The sequence below is a fragment of the Psammomys obesus genome, unplaced genomic scaffold (assembly GCF_907164565.1).
Source record: "Psammomys obesus unplaced genomic scaffold, mPsaObe1.curated_primary_1811, whole genome shotgun sequence".
In the NCBI taxonomy this organism is placed as follows: Eukaryota; Metazoa; Chordata; class Mammalia; order Rodentia; family Muridae; genus Psammomys; species Psammomys obesus.
The window spans coordinates 11,860,925-11,877,609 of record NW_026596234.1 but is presented as its reverse complement, the minus strand read 5'-3'; the positions used below and the strand labels follow the sequence as shown (position 1 = coordinate 11,877,609).

Genomic DNA, 16,685 nt, shown 5'->3' with positions numbered 1-16,685 from the left:
GCAGCAACAGAAAGCCTGACTAAAACATCTGCCCTTGGCTGACAGAACCTCAAAGGACATGGAAAGCCACTGTCCTGATAATCCCACCTTTCCCTCTCAGGCTGCTTTACCCTTCTTGACACATTGGGAACATACCTATCACTTCCCTGTCTCAGGACCTGTGCACCAGCTGCCGTCGATCCAACCCTCATCACATTCAGGGTTCTTCAGACAGGATCTCCTCGGAGGCTCCTGCTGGCTGGCCTTAAGATCACTGTATGCCCTATTTATCTCCACTGACCCTGGAGGAAGGGTTATCTTTGACGAGTTACTTCAAAGTTTCCAAGGGCTGGCTCTCGGGCCTGAGCACAGGCTGACAGAGGGTGTGCCTCCATGCCCACGGCCTTCTGTCTCCGTTTTTACCCAGCGCAGAACAATCCAGAGGGAACCTTTGGACAAGGACGCCCCTCCCTGTGGAGACCACAGCCAGGCTGCCCGAGCACTTAGGCCTGTCTTCCCAGTGTCTGAAGGACGTGGCTTCCCACCCGGGATCGGAAAAAAACAGGACATTTTCCTGGAATATCATGGCGGCGTCTAGGGCGCTTGACTTTTTGACACCCTCAATCCAAATGCTACCTCCTGATCATGAGCAGCTGTTGCTACCGTGAAGGAGTCATGGTTCCAGGAGCTGCCAGGGTGGCTCAGTGGGTAAAGTGCTGGCCATTCAAGCATGAAGATCTGAGTTCCATTCCCACATACAAAAAGCCAGGGTGGTGTTCCTATCATCTCAGCAATGGTGTGCGGTGGTGGTGGTAGGAGGATCAGGAGTTCAGGCATCCTTAGCTGCATGGCAATACATGGAATACGAGTGACACTACTTCAAAAACCGAACCAACCAACCAGAGCAGAACCGGGGGTGTGGGGCTGTGGTGGGGCACTGTGCCCAGCATGTTCAAACCCCAGCGTCACATGAGACACTGCTGAAGTGTTAAGGAAACTGAACTGATGGCTAACTTTCTTGACGGGCCTGTGGGTACTGAGGGACCCCTTCAGGACCATCCGCCCACTTGACATTTCCTGTCCAGCAATGGCCTGGACCGGGGCAGGCTGAGGCTAGAAAGACCACAGCGTGCATTTTCTACCTGACCGGTTCTACTCCTGAGAGATACCAATAAGCATGTGGAAGGGACCATTTTCCTGCACCCAAAGACCCCAGAGTGCAGAAGGGGACGAAAGGCCGTAAGCCCAGGTCAAGGGCAAGAAGCGCCTGTGTCCTGACCTATCCTGAGGTCACAACATTGCTGATGATGCTGGAGGTCATGCGGCAGCCTTCACCTAGCTTTGGGTGTTTCTGGAATGCCTACGTGGAAAAGGGATCTTCCTGTAGGTTGCCTTCCCCCAGAAACACCTATTTAACAACCACTTTGGGAAAGGAGATGTCCCAGAATAGCTCTGTCCCCAGCAGGGGGTGAGAGAGAGGCCTGGGGGACAAGCAGCAGCAGCAGCTGGAGGCAACATCTGGACAGAGCGGGGAAACTGGGGTTCATAGTGCACGAGATGCGGTCAGCTCCAGACTCTCAGGGGCCAGGTAAAAGCCACAGGATCCCGGGACCAGCATCTTCGATGTGGGCTCCTGGCTGATGATTTTAAAGTGAATCCTTCTGACTGTGGAGAATTACAAAATCAAGTTGGTGCTACAAACTCCCAAATCAATCAGGCAGATGCCCAGGAGACCCAGCTGAACTCAGCTGTTGAATACTAGGATGAAATCTGGAGGCATGCCGTCCATTTCTCCTTCATCAACTCCTGGCTCTGCTATGGAGGCTTCTGGGAGAAAACCCCAACAGGTATCCATCAGTGGTGGAAGGAGACTGAAAGACCCCAGGAGGAGTGCAGCAGGCAGCGTGTGAATGTGGAATTACGCATGACTGGTCCCTGCCCTCTGAGAGCCTGCTCACACGCGAACACTGATATAGAGCAGTCTTGCCACACCAGGGACTATGTAAGGACATAGTGCCTGCTGGTGCTGCCCCATGTTTTGGGGGAGGGGGCGTCACAGAGTCAGTTACTCCGTCACTGAGATCAACAGAGCTGCGAAGCAGGTTTGTCTGTGAGAAGCCCGCATCTTATCTGTGGCTGGCTAGTTTTATGTCAACTTAACACATACTAGAGTCATTTGGGAAGAGGGAGCAGCAACTGAAAAAATGCCCCCACCAGACTGGCCTGTGAGCAAACCTGTGGAACGTTTTATTGACCGATGATTGATGTGGGAGGGCCCAGCTCACTGTGGGTGGTGTCATCCCTAGCTGGTAGTCCTGGTTCCTATAAGGCTATAGGCTAAGCAAGCCGGGGAATCAAGCCAGTAAGCATGGTTCCTCCATGACTTCTATTTCAGTTCCTGCCCCTGCTTCCTGGAATGATGGACTACAAGCTCTAAGATGAAATAAACTTTTCCCTCCCCAAGATGAATTTGGCTGTAGTGTTTTATTAGCACAGTGATAGAAAGTCTGGCTAAGGGGACTGGAGAGATGGCTCAGAGATTAAGAACACTGGCCGTTCTTCCAAAGGTCCTGAGTTCAATTCCCAGCAACCGCATGGTGGCTCCTAACCATCTATAATGAGATCTGGTGCCCTCTTCTGGTGCGCAGGGACACATGCAGTCAGAACACTGTCTACATAATAAATAAGTAAATCTTTATATTAAAAAAAAAAAAGTAGCTAAGATATCACTGCTCCTCCTCTAGCCCTTTCTTTGCACAAGGAACCACAACTGGTCTGACTCAGGCGGTCTGAGACCTTCCTCCCCCGGCCCTCCACACAAACTGCCTGCTGCAACTACTCTGCCTAGCACAATGTATTGCCTACCCAGAAGCAGAACCGGGGTCCACTGGGGCCCTCCCTCAGCCACCTGCTCTGCATCGACAGCATCCCATCTGATCAGCCCAACCTAGTCCCCCAGCTTCACCCTTTCACCCTCAAACCAGGCCCTCCTTGGCCACAGTTAGGATCTCTGCAAGCAGGACTCCTGGTACCTGATCTGCTCCAGGCATGGCCATGGATCTTCCATCCGCCTCACTCCAAGATCTTGACCCTCTTGCATGGCTCTCCTGGGTCCACACATTTCCCATGTCGTGTGCCCTTACTCCCCAGCCCGAACGGTAATCTCCAAGATCCCGGTTGAGACTGCGTGCCACCGGGCCCTGCCCCTGCCGCCCTGCCCACTCGGGAAGCCACTCCCACTCACTGTTGGAGGTGCTGACCCTTGCCTTCGTTCTGTTTTGGCTCACACCCCAGCTGCCCACCACCACCTGCTTCCCTTTCTTCCTTCTCAGTGGGTCTAGCTCTGCCTCACAGTGGAGCTAGCCCACAATCGACTCTCTTGTGACTAGTATACAGCCAGCCCGTCACCTCTGACCTCTGTATCCTTTTGTCCCCGGAGTGGCCAGCACCAACAAGCTCCTACACAACTCGTTTTGGCTCCTGGGAGGTCCTGGCAGGAGATCAGAGAAGGAAATCGAGGCTTGGATCTGAATTCTCCCCCTTCCTCCCCGTGGTGTGGGCAGAGGGTATGACAGTATCGGTGGCTCCCCGTCCAGGTTGCAGTGACTAACCTGAGGGCACAGCACCATCCCTGGAGCTTTCTTCACACCTGTTCACACCCTCTCGAGGAAGCTAAGCCCTCCCTGACTTGACTGTGCAAGACTGCCCATGTCCCGTGTGACGGCCGAGGTGCGGTCTTCAAGGACTGGACCTAATTTACAGTTTTATCCTTTTTGCCATTTACCCTTTGCTTCCCGTTGCCAGGCACGTGGCTGTGACAGCTGGAGCTCCGGCAGCTGTTCTGAAGCACAAGGTGGCCTTGAGGACAGATGTTACACAGCGGGGATACAGAGCGGAAAGCTGGAGACATCTAGCCAGGGACACTTTGATGTTACCGCCCCGACTCGACACACCAACCTCCAGACATTTTTATGTGACGAAGACGCTATGCTGTTTCACTTTCTTTTCCAAGCAGCCAAGCCTGATTCCATCGCTTTCTAGAATTCAAGTGAATCTGCCTCCCCCTCCCCTCCCCCCGCCTCCCCCCACACCCATGTTGTTGAATAAAGCCGAAGTCTCCAAGGAATGCGCTTGGCAGTTTGAACCCAGGACGGACCACTCCCGAGATAACCTGCATCCACACGCCTGCCTTCCTTCCGCCCCGGTGAGTGGCAGCTGGAATGTTGAGAATGGATGTCGGTGTGGATAAAGTTGCCCTGAACAGCTGCCTGGAATCTGGGTGCGTCGTCCTGGGCTGCCTGCCATCTGGCCCCCATGAGAACTTGGGGTTTCCAAGCCATCTCTTGGTTGCTGGCCAGCAGCAAAGGGTGCAGTTTCCTCATTTCCCAGATGGAACACGGAAAATGGGGCTGCCAGGCCCCTCTTTCAAGGGCCTGCTTTGCACATGAAGGGGTCCTCAGCATCTCAGTCAGGAAGGTGCGCACAAGCCGAGGAGCTGACCCCGCCCCGCCTTCCTCACTATATGCCTGACCCCCAGAAATCAAGCCTCACTTTCAACTTCAGACTCCACCATGACTGTTTACAGAGTGGCTCTTTCCTTGCCACATCTCGTGAGCACTGAGCACCCCCAATGACTTTTCGTGACAGCTTTGCAGTCCCAGATCTCAGAGCTGGTCTCCACTGGTCTCGCTCCTGATCTTACCAGCTCTGCCTCTCGGCCACCAACACCTCCCTCCTGCACAACTGCAAAAGAGCATTCACTGGGCTCCTCCTGTACCAGGAGAGCGTAGACTCCCCACCTGACACCTGCCTCCCCACCTGACACCTGCTCAGCCACTGCTCCACATACCGAAGTGTAAATCAGACTGTTTCCTTTCTCTGCTCAGTGTTATCCTGGTCTCCTTCTTCCTCCTCAGAGAGCTCATTTCCTCCCCCTGGTTCAGAGCCTCATGCCCTAGCATGACCCAAGCTACCCTCCCTGGCCCTCAGACTTCCCACTTCCCACTTCCCTGCCCTGGATCCCGCTACTGCCACTCTTGTCAGCCTGCTTCGAATGCCTCTGCCTCAGACCCTCTGCACCCACTGTTACTGCTGTTTGAATGTTCACAGAATTTCCCTTGATATGTTCCCTGGCCTTTCTTGATCCAACGTCCCCTTAATCAATGAGATCGCCCTGGATAAAGTTGCCGGGTCCCCTTCCTTCATTGCTTGACTTCTGTCCCTTGCTTTGTTCTTACTACTGTCGCATGCCATATGCTGGGTGGGTGGCTTTTTTGTTGTTGTTTTAGATTTGGTCTTTTGAGACAGGATCTCTCTGTGTAGCCCTGACTGTCCTGGAACTCGTTGTATAGAGCAGGCTGGCCTTGAACTCAGAGATCTGCCTGCCTCTGCCTCCCAGGTGCTGGAATTAAAGGTGTGTGCCACTACTGTCTGGCGCATATGCTGTGTGTTTTCTCTTCGATACTAACACACAGCTGTGCTAGAATGCATGCCCCGAGTCATTCTTTGTTTGTTGCTCGGTACTGTTTGTCTAACAATAGGTACTCAGTGGATGATGACACAGGGGCAAGTGTAGTGCCCGCATGCGGGAGAATCCCGGGTGACCCTTGACTCAAAGGTCAGTTTTCCTTCAGGGGAGCCTGCCCAGCTCCCCTCAATCCCAGGCCAGGTCGTTGCCAGGCTTCGTAACGGCCGCACTGGCTGCCCTGGGCTTCATCGGAAGTGCTCAGACACGCTTAATGAGCAGTCTGAAGATAGAGCCAGCTTGGAGGAAGGTAGAGGCGAGAGCCGCATGTGACAGGTGACATCTGGAGGGGCACTCCTGGAGCCACGTGCACCAGAAGCTCCAAAACACTTCAACTTTTTTATTTTCATGCCCACATTCCTGCTTCCCACACTGCTCCAGCTGAGTTCCAGGAAGTCACTTGTAATTGGAAGAGGCAAGACCGATGGGCTGGGGCTGTGCCTGTGTGATTTCGTGGTGTTTTTGAGACACAGTCTCTTTATGTAGCCCAGGCTGGCCTGGAACTTGTGATCCTCCTGCCCCCACCTCCTGAGTGCTGGGGTGACAGGCACACACTGCTATGTCTGGCTTCACTCAGGAGTTGTTGTGTCTGAAGTGACGCCTGTCCCCACAGCAGTGACACCTCTGACAGGACCACGTGGCTGACCTTTGTTACTTATAAGGCTACCTAACAGCTCTGGGTCAGACTATGAGTGACTCCCCCAGGGCTCTCAGAGGCCAGCTGAGGCCTGGAGATATCCTGAAGTTGGCCTTTATCTAATTGACTTGGCCAGTGCTGGCAGAACCCAGCATTCCCTCAGGTTCCCTGGCTACAGCACGGCATGTGACAGGACTGTGCTGTAATGGCTAAGTCCATCCCACTGTCCTGCTGATATTCTCTTATGCCTTCAGTGACTGCCTCACTGCTCTACAGACAAACCAGGCGCTCCCTCACAGACAGGCTCTGGGAACCCAGCACCCAACACTCCCAAGTGACAACCAGGGAATGGCAGGCGTTCCAGAAAAGCAAGGTGAACAAAAACGGCAACCATGAGATAGAATGAGCCCCTCTTCTCACTGGGTCCTGATGAGAGTGGACAGCTGTCCCCACCTGGGACTGGAAGGAAGCTCAAGATTAGCTCTGCCGAGAGGCCTCTAGCCAAAGGCCCTCCGGAGCTGCCTCACAGACGAGCACAAAATAGCAGCCGATGAATTTTTCAGGACCACCCTCGGCTTGCCGGTGGTGGCCAACTGTGAGATAATGTGCCGGGCTTTTTGGGTGCATGCATTATTGATCCAGGTCTGTCTGGTTTATAAAAAGCCCGTCAGTTCCCCAACTACCTACGTCCCACCCCATTCCTCACCGAGGCTCAGTTTTGTTTGCCTAGGATACCGTGTGTAAGGAGGAGACAGGCTGGTGGGCACCATTCTCTGTCATCCAGGGCTGTGGGCGGGAGCTGTCACAGCACAGAATCCGTGAGGATGTCCTGTCCCCTCTGACTGGCTCTCTGAAATTTACCTTTCAGAACACTCACTCTTGGGAGCAAAGATGCACAGCTGCAGATCCTGCCAGTGACTGACGGTGCCTGCGACAGTTAAGCATCAACATGGACACTCTCTGGACAGCCCCACCACCCATCCCGGGAACCGGCTGAGCAGAGCAGTGGTGAAGGCCACTGGTTCTAGGTTCCAATCCTGTTTCAACACACATTAGCTGTGCAACCCAGACACATGGTTTAATGTCTCTGTGCCTCAGTTTCTCCACTGGTAAGATGTCAGGGGCGGAGGTGGGGGTGGGGATGGGTCTCGATTTACACTCAGCCATGGTTTATTCTCCCTGCTTCATCTCATCCATGGATCCCTGATTTGTTTGCTTATACTGGTTTGAGAAGAGTCGGGTCCAAGGTTGTGATGTGATTCTCTCTTAGCTGGGTCACACAGCTGGGAGCAAGGGCATTGTCCTGAAAGTCTGAATTTAGTCACTGCTGGTTCAGGTCCCGAGCCAGTGCACCCACGTATATACAGCTTGGCCTCTGGCCACCTGACTCTGAGCCTTCTCCATCTTGCTCCCGGGGGAGCCTATTGGTAGCCCTCTGTTCCTGCTCTTGCCCCTGATCTCATCAGCACAACAGAAGGTTCCTGTGGGATTTCAAGTGAGGCCGCAGCACCCCCCCCCAACCTGTTTCACTAAGAATGACACTCAGTCTGGGTGTGGTGTCTCATGCCTGTCACTCCAATACTCAGGCGGCTGTGGCAGGAGGATCCTGAGTTCAAGGCCAACCTGGGCTCCACAGTAAGACTTTGTCTCAAAACAATCCCCCCAATCCAATATCCCTCTGTTTCCTAGCTGTGGTCATATGCTTCTTGGGCCTGGTCCCAGCGGCTCCACTTTGCTTTTCATCAATGTTACACCCTTTGTCAGCATGGTGTTCCCTCTGCCAGCAGCGTCCCCCCCCCCATACCTCACAGAACACAACACCTGCTGTTTTTGTTAAACCCATGCTGCCTGACCGAGCGGCCATGTGGGGTGCCTTGGGTGCCCTGACCCCAGTGCCAGCCTCCAGAGTCAGCTCGGCCACTCACCCAGCTCCACGTCCTGGTCATCCGTGAGCACCAAGATGATGTTGGGCCGGATGTTCCTACGGTCCCTCTGGAAGCGGCCCTTCAGGCGGGGGTGGGACAGGAAAGCCGAGCTGCCAGCCAGCAGGGAGAGGAGAGCGGTGGACAGCAGCCATAGTGGCAGGCCAGGAGGTGCCATTGGCGTGGCTGGCTGCTCCGCTTCTTCCTGGATGCAGAGGCTGAGGTGGTGTCTTGTGGCTGGGATTCCTTTCCCTCTTCCCTCAGGATCTGAAGGATGAAAGATGGGAGTCAGTGCTGACATCACAGTTGCCCCTGCTGGGCTGGCATGCTGCCTTGCACAAGGAAGGGCCAGTGTGGGCCCACGGTCTAGGTCTAGAATGGCGTGAACACAGCACCGGCTAAGCTAGAGAAGTGTTTGCAATTGACTCAGGGGCAGCAGAACTGTCCAGAGGGGCGCCCCTGGAGGATAGTGGAGATGCCCTAACAGACAAGACTCTGACTGACTACCCACCTACACGGACACAGAAGGTGACAAGCCACTGGCACCTCAGCCCCACCCTTCCCTTCCAGGCCCAGTAGCAGACCGTTTGGGTCACTGGGATGCTTTGGGCTGTGTGGCCATAGGTTCCTCACCCCTCTTCGACTGTTGTCCTCACACACAAATAGAGGAACCCCAGTTTCTCCTCGGCCAAGCTAAGTACTCAACTAAAGGGCTCTGTGTGCAAGGCCCTCGTCCCCCATCCCACAGCTGGGCGAAAGGGTTCCTGTCAGACTGAACTTGCAGAGTAAACACAATGAAAAGGCAAGTGGGAGGGACTGTCAGTTCCACATTGGTCTCGGTCAACCCCAGATGGACTGTATCTCCAGCAAAGGTGGGTGACGGAGGTGTGGGTGAGGGGGAGGTGGGGATGGGGTTGTGCTGCCTGCAGTGGCATCGGCAGCCATCCATCCTCGGCATCATCATCTCACCTGCCCTAGAGCTGTAAAAGTACCCCAGGGCGTTTCATCCCTCAGGCCAGCTGGAGGGAACTTCCTAAAAGCAGATCACCTGACTCAGCAGGGCCCTGACTGTGGTGACAGTGACTCAAATCATAGGGCCCAAAGTGGGGGAGGGGCCCCCTGCTTCTGGTTGCGCAGGCTCAAGGCCCTGGCTGGTCTCAGTCCCAAGCTCACTTGCTCTCCTTTTACCACAACCTCTCACTTACCTCTTCCCTTTCCCCCCAAATGCTCTCCCATCCCCACTGGCTTCTTTCTGGACAAGATGGGCATTTCTATCCCGAGACTTTTTGACACTGGCCTTTTGTAATCACTGTAAGCATTTTGCCTTAGTAGGATGGGCTCATTCTGCTCCGCCAAGTCTAGGGACTGATGTCACCTCGTCAGGCAGGCTCACTCTGGCCCCCATCCAAGCGCTCTATGTTTTATCACCTGTTCGACTTCTGTCGATCAATCACCACCTCGCCTCGGAATGATCTGATTTACTGCACCCATCCACACATATCCCCACCCCCACCCCACACACAGGAGGGGCAGAGGGGCTTGTGTTATCACAGCTCTGGTCCCCTGTGCCTTGGGCAGTGCCTGATGAAAAGAAATAGGAACTCGAGGAGCGGAGATTCTGAGAAACTGTGACTTCTGCAGACTGAGGGAACGTAGGCTCTAGGGGGCCATGGCACACCCTGGGTCGCCCACATGCTTCTCCAGACACTTCTGAGGGTCGTGCCCCCTGCCAGGAGGAACTAGCCACACTGGTTCTCTGGATGGTGCCATCATTAGAGAGGCTCCGGGGAGGTTCACCCTCTTTTTGTTTGTAGAAAGGTTTTCTCTGTGTAGCCTTCCTTGGCTGTCTTAGAACTCACTCTGTAGACCCGGCTGGACTCAAACTCAGAGCTCCACCTGCCCCTGCCTCCCGAGTGCTGAGACCAAAGGCGTGCGCCACCACTCCCAGCCTCTTGCTCTCCCTGCATGGCCCAGGGCCCGCTTCTACCTTTGGAAGCCATCTGAGCACTCAGTTCCCCATCTGTAGCCACAGTTCCGATGGGGCCACATGGGGCCCTCCCTCCCCTTGTCCCTGCTGAGCTGGCGGAGGTCTCCTGACCCCTGTGCCCGTGGCCACCTTCCCCACTGTGCTGTGACTGCCTAGTTCCAACCCAGGTGCTGCTATAGGCTGATGGGGGCAGTGTCCGCAGAGCTGGGGAGAGAGTCATGGTACCAGGCCACTGAGGACACAGTAGGAAGCCTGGCATGCTCACTGAGGGTGACACCCAAGAGGGCAGACACTGGCTACCTCGGCCCCCTGCCAGGTTCAAACCCACATCTGCCTCCAGACAGAGCCCATGCAGTGGCCTTTCTGATCCAACTTGAGCCACAGCTAAGACTTTCGAGTTCCTTGTCTAGTCACTTAAGACTGCTGTGCCTCAGTTTCCCCATCCGATAACTGGGGGTGAGAGATGAAACAGATCACCCAGAGGTTGAAGCAGACCTTTCATACTATAGTGTGGACAATCTCTGGGCAGTGACCATTCCCCTGCTGGGGTTTCTGCAGCCCCTTCTACGATCCCCCACATGGGCTCACCTCTTCTGCCCACGACAGCCAAGAAGACAGACTGTCCCCACTGGCACACAGAGAGGACAGCAGTGAGCATTTGAACATTGCCCTCCTGACTGCCTGGTGCTTCTCTTCACCCCAAAACTCTACCCAGGGCGTTCACGTGCTAGACAAGCTTGCAACTGGGCTGCACCCTAATCCAAGACATCTTCAGCCTCATTTTAAAAGACGAACACAAGACAGGTGAGGTGGCACGTGCTTGTTATCACGGCACTCAGAAGGCTGAAGCAGGAGGATCACGAGTTTGAAGACAGTCTGAGCCACAGGATCCACCACAACATATAAGCAAATCCACATTGCTGAAATGGAAACCTCTTTTTCCAAGCGTGACCTGCAGCCATCCCTTTCCTGTGGAGCGGCTCACACAGAGCTAAGGAAAGCCGCCTATGGCCCTGCTTTTCCCACCAGGGCCCTCCGGAACATTCTGTTCCCCTGAGTGAAGACACCAGCTGGTGCTGGAAGAAGCCAACACACATCGTCACCTAGTCTGGAGGGAACAGAAGTCTGCACACGAACAGAAAAATCCAATCACTACTCCAAATCGGGGTCATCCTCCAAAGGACACTTATCAAGAGGTCCAGAGCCCCTGCAGAAGTACCAGTATAGGTGCGCTGACAGCCCCAGAAATACACCTGTGTGCGTCCACAGGAAGTTGGACAGTTCTGAGGGAGTTCCCACAGGTTGCCTCACAGGGCCTCCAGTGGAAGCGTTCCAGCCTGCATTCGTGTGAGCAAACGCTCCTGAGATTCCAGCCTGTAATGCCCAGGGGGCCCCCACTCTGAGCACTTCACAGCTATCAGCCCATCTGACAAGCAGAACTGCCCCTGATGTCACACCCACTCTATGGATGAGGAAAGGAAGACACCTGGGATCCTAAAATCACTTTCCCAGGACTGCAGGTTCCGGGCAGACGAGGTTCAAACCCAGACTGGATTTGGCTGGTGTGATGGAACCCCAAAAGCAGGTTTTGTAAGTTGGTTCCTGAGAGGCTTCCAGCCTTAGTGTCTTCTGCCCCAAAAGGCAGCAAGCAGACAGGTACCCTCCCAGAGCCTTTTCAGCAATCAGTGTGTCGGTCTGTGTGGACAGGGAAGAGGCAGAGGTCATCCACTGGACCCCAAACCCAGCTACGGCTCTGCAGCTGGTCAAGGGGTCCTTCCTCCAGATGGAGGCTGAGTTCTGAAATCCAGAGCTGTGGCATGAGAGGGGCTAATTATCAGCTGGAACCATCAGTGGACCGATTTTTGATAAATCCTATCCCCGGCCTGGCCCCGATGGCTTCTTCTGGCCCTGTGCCAGCTTCTCTTTGGACACAGAAGATATCAACGATGACATAAGAAATTCTGCATTTCCCCTTTGTGGTAGAAGACTAAAAAACAGTGGCACAGAATGCCTCTGAATCTTGTTCTGTCTCCGAGCGTCCTGACTATCCCCTCAGCTCATTTCAGAGCCTGCCCAGCATGTTCTCTTCTCACTGGCCTTGGCAAAGGCTCCTTAGAGCCTAGCAAAATATCTCTGGAGACACCTTAGGTCCCGAGAGTGAGGCGACACTACTTGCAGATCCATGTGACACTCTATATGAGCAGGTCATGGTGTGGTTGCAGACCCCTGGCCCACAGATTGCAGCCATGGGGGATTCTCAGGGTCTCACTCAGGATGCCTAGAAAGGCCTAGACGGGCTTTTCCTCGGAGGGTTTCCAAGTCCTACGAGAAGGGTACAGAAGTGCAGGGAGGACCATTCGGCTGTCAGGGTGGGAGAAGATTCAAGGTCAGAGTGGAGGAGCGTCTAGTCTGGGAGAACACCGTATGGGAGGTAGAGAAAAGTGTGGGTGCACAGAGACACCTGTGAGCTGGGAGCAGAGCCCTGCCACAGACTGGGGCCTCCTGGATATGAAGTAAGGTGTGCAGTAGCGGGATGGTTCCCCTCCCCCACACTCCCAGGACGGCAACACAACCCCCTAGTGGGTTCCACTCTCTCCAGATGTTTTTTTCTCACTAAGCAGTCAGAATTCCACTAAACAAAAGGCCAGTGCCTGTTCTTACTGAAAAGTCTTCAAGGATTCTGCCCCACCCAGGGTAAAACCCTGAAGTTCCCCAACTGAGACAAACGCCTACAAGGGCTGACCTTGGTCCGTGCCCTTCTCTCCAGCCTCTCCCCTTCTGACATTTGGCTCCAGCCCCACGGCCTCTGTACATGCCAGGACCTTTGCACTGATGTTCATCTTCCCAGCCCCTTTCTCCCTTTCTCCCAGCCTTTGCTCACACTCCACCTTTACACACTGAGATTGAAGCACGGGGCCACCTCAGCCGCTCGCTATTCTACCTGCCAGAAAGCCACCTCCCCGAAGGCACAGCCCTCTCTCAGTCAGCTTCATCCCTTTCTGTGCCCCCAACACCAGCGGGAGCTCAGGTTCTTTCCTGACGGAGCGTAGCATGCTCTCCCACCTGTCTCCTGGTAAGGGCCCTCCACTGTGCACAGAGGCCACTTTGGCTCAGTGTGGCTGCTGCAGCGAGGGCCATGGGCCTGGGTGGAGCCAGTGAGGACCTCCTCTCATGGGCTCCAAGGTAGACATGTGAAACAGGTCTGACTAATGAAAAAGTGGGAGGGAGTCTGGGAGCCCGCCAAAGCCCTGCTCTGGGTGCTGTGTGTGTGCGTTACACAAGGGCTGAACCGCACCCAGAGAGGATTTTGGTGATAACGCGTAAGATGAAGGTGTACCCTGTAGTCAGCCAGGGACTAGTCAGGGCTGTTGTTCAGAAGGGAGGATATCCCCCCAACACATATCGCTCTGAAAGAACATCAAGGGGTAACTAAAGTGTTCTGGTGCGTGCCAGGGGCTCTGCGCAGTCCTAGGCACCCAGCCTTTGTTAACTCAGCCACATATACAACAGCTGCGAGTTTCAAGGCCCAGATGAGGAAGCTGAGGGGGTTTAAGAAGCCGCGAGTCATAGTCTTGCCACCACATTCACTCCCTGACCCCCGAGAGGTTCCTGAGTGCAGATCACTTCAGCGGGGTCAGTGTCTCCTGGCCCTGGGTGAGCCTGGTCAAGGGGACCCAGGAGGGGGCGTGTAGAGAGAGGAGGGAGGGTGCCAGGGAGGAACCTTCCCAGCAGGTCTCTGGGAAGCAAGCCCTGTGTCTCTGCTAAGAGCCACAGCTCTGTCCATAGGTGCCTTCCCCTCATATGAGGGGGAAGCCACGGTACACCCAGACATCCTGACCTCAGGCCCTGCCCTTGCAACCCCCACACCCATTCAGAAGCTAAGACCAATACCCAGGACTGAGGTTTAGCCACCAGAGAGACTGCTGGTGGGGTAGTCAGGGAAGGCTGCCTGGAGGAGGGTGGGAAGTGTCAGGTCTGAGCTGCTCAATAGGAACAAAGGCTAGAGAGGTCTTGGGGCTCCGGGATAGCTTGAAGAAATGGCAGAAGGTGTGGCCTTGGGCAGAGAGGGGAAAAAGCAGAGTGGGAGGAGGGTCCAGTGGCCAGGTAGTTGCCTAGTTGGAGGCACATGTTAAGTCCTCCACCGTGCTGGCATCTCTTTGCTTCCTGGGTGCAGGCTCCCTCCAGGACTCTATGGCCTCTAAGGGAACTTCTGTGGCGCATACGACAGTTTCCCATGTCCTCCCCTTGGGTGGAGGACCTGGCCAGAAGGCGGCATCAGGGTGGCCAGGTCCTCTACCTAAGGGGAGGACACGGGAAACTGACACAAGAAACTGAAGGTCCCTTTGAGGCCACCCAGCAACACCAGCCAGTTTTCATTTGAGCACCCCTTTAGTCCACAATGTTTAGGCTCAGCTTCAGAAGTCTAAGGTTAGACCATGAGAGCAAGACCTGAGCCAAGCAGGGTCCTTCAATCCACCTGCCTCAGTGATTCACTAATCAGAATGGAGGCGCTTAGGTCTAACTGGTCAGGGAGAGGAGATCATACTTTGCAAGTGACAGACGACAGAGTATATCCCATTCTCCGAAAACAGAGGGACTCTGTCACCATCTTGCCATCACAGAAAACCAACACAGAGAGAGGCCAATTCTGAGAAGTGGCATGGACCCAGTGACATCAGAAGCCTGGTTCTAGCCAAGGATGAAGGAAAAAGGCTGTCTTCTGGGTTCCGTCTTTCAAGATTCCACCTCCCTCTTGAGCTGTGAGCTGTTCTCTGTTTTCTTAAGGTCAGCTTCTTCACTGTCCCTTTTGGGACTTGAGTCAAACTCATTTATTTTGGAGACTCATGAAGAGTGGCTGCTATCCACTCTGTTTGTGGCTGTGGCTGGCAAGGCTCCAGGGCTGTGACTCAGGCTATCTGCTGGTTGCTGAGTAAACCTGCAAGTGGCCGGTGTCTGGTGGACTCAGGGTGGGGCCAAGAGAGGGCTCCAAAGGTACTGTCTAACGGCAGGGGAGTTGCCTGCTCCCTTCCTTGGCCCTGCACTCCTGCCATTCATTCTCCTGATGTGTGTGTGATGCAGCCAGGCTGGTCTGAGGGAAGAGGACATGAGCCTTGCCTCTCCATGGAGAGTGTAGAGGTCACAATGTGGATGAACACTGGGCTCTACAGCCCTGCTCAAAAACACTGCATTAGGGGCCCCTCAGGCCATCAGCTCAGTGAACTGAGCTGAACTTCTGACCGCTTGGGCCCTAGGATTGTAGACATGCAGCCCCACACCCTGTTTCCGAAGGGCTGGGGATGGACCCCAGGGATCTATGGATGCTGGGCAGGGCTCCACCAACCAAGCTGCACCCCTAGACCTTGTTTCTGTTTTTTTAGAAGAAGGAGGACCTCACTGTGTGGTCCTGCCCGGTCTGGAGTTCCCTACACAGACCTGGCTGTGACTTGCTTGCTTGTGCCACCGATGACAGGACGGTGGCTAGGATGATAGGCTCTCCTGACAACGAACCTTCCTAGTTAGGTCTGGGAAAGACAGAAATATTTTTATATCCAAAGGTCAAGAAAACACTAATTTCTTTCCATTGCTTTTGTTTCAAACTCTTCTTCCTTGTTTGCAAGGCACAGGACACTCAGACAACCACACACGGGGGAGGTGACGTGGGGATGCAGCCCTAGGAAGGCCTGCCTTGCAACAAGTTTGGGCATTATTTGGTCATTTTGGGAAAAAGCCTCGTGTCTGCAGTGGCCTTTGTCTAAAGGTGGGGACATGGGCATAGATGAAAGACCTAGGGGCCAGAAGATGGCTCAAGGGTTTAGAGAACACGCTACTCTCCCAGAGGACTTGAATTTGATTCCCAGCACCCATGCTGGGCAGCTCCTGAGGGATCCTATTCCTTAGGCTTCTGCAGGTGCTGTGTTCACACACACAACCACCCCCCACAAATACAAATGATTAAAATTAAATATTTAGAAAAGAGGGATACGATCTAGACATAGGAGATGGGCACAGGAAAAAGCCAGTGGATTCTACCCCCACAATCAATGAGGCCCCTGCGAAGCTTGGCTGGTGAGCTTCGAGTGAATCTTCAGGACCACCGGATCTTTCCTAAACACCTGCTATGTATGTGCTGGCCACTGTTTGGGGGCCACAGGGACTATGAGGCATGGCTGGCTCCAGACACTGGCATTCTGGTGCGGACAGCAGAGGACGAACAGATGAAGAATTTTTAGACTGACAGCTCTGAGGTAATTTGTCAGGGGGTGATGCCAGAGAGTCAATCAGAGGCCGCCTCTGGGAGGAGGTGACATGGGGCTGAGATTGGAAGGGCAATGAGAAGCTGGTTACAGCTGATGCTGACTCTCTCCTTCCTTCCCTCCCTCCTCTCACGTTGCTGGGGACTAACCATCGGGCCTTGGGTTTCCTAGGCAATACTCATGAGACGCCTTCTAAGCCAAGAAAAGGGTACACGAAAGGGCTGGCAGGATGTCTCAGTGGCAAAGGCACTTACTACAAAAGCCAGTCAGCCTGGGCTCTGATCCTGGAACCCACACGAAGGCAGGAGAACCAGGCCCACAAGGTGTCACCTGACTTCTGCACGCATGCCATGGCACCCATTCCTCCACGCACACCACACGC

General features: G+C 54.5%; 1 protein-coding gene across 5 annotated transcripts in view; it reads right to left on the bottom strand.

Moving 5' to 3' along the window:
• Sulf2 (sulfatase 2) overlaps positions 1-16,685 on the bottom strand; it is a 74,536-nt gene that overhangs the window by 45,416 nt on the left and 12,435 nt on the right. For all 5 annotated transcript variants that reach the window (XM_055596253.1, XM_055596250.1, XM_055596251.1 and 2 more), the window contains exon 2: positions 8,066-8,329. In XM_055596253.1, coding sequence (XP_055452228.1) covers positions 8,066-8,240 — 175 coding nt within the window. In that variant the 5' untranslated portion in view covers positions 8,241-8,329. The remainder of the gene's footprint in view (positions 1-8,065; positions 8,330-16,685) is intronic.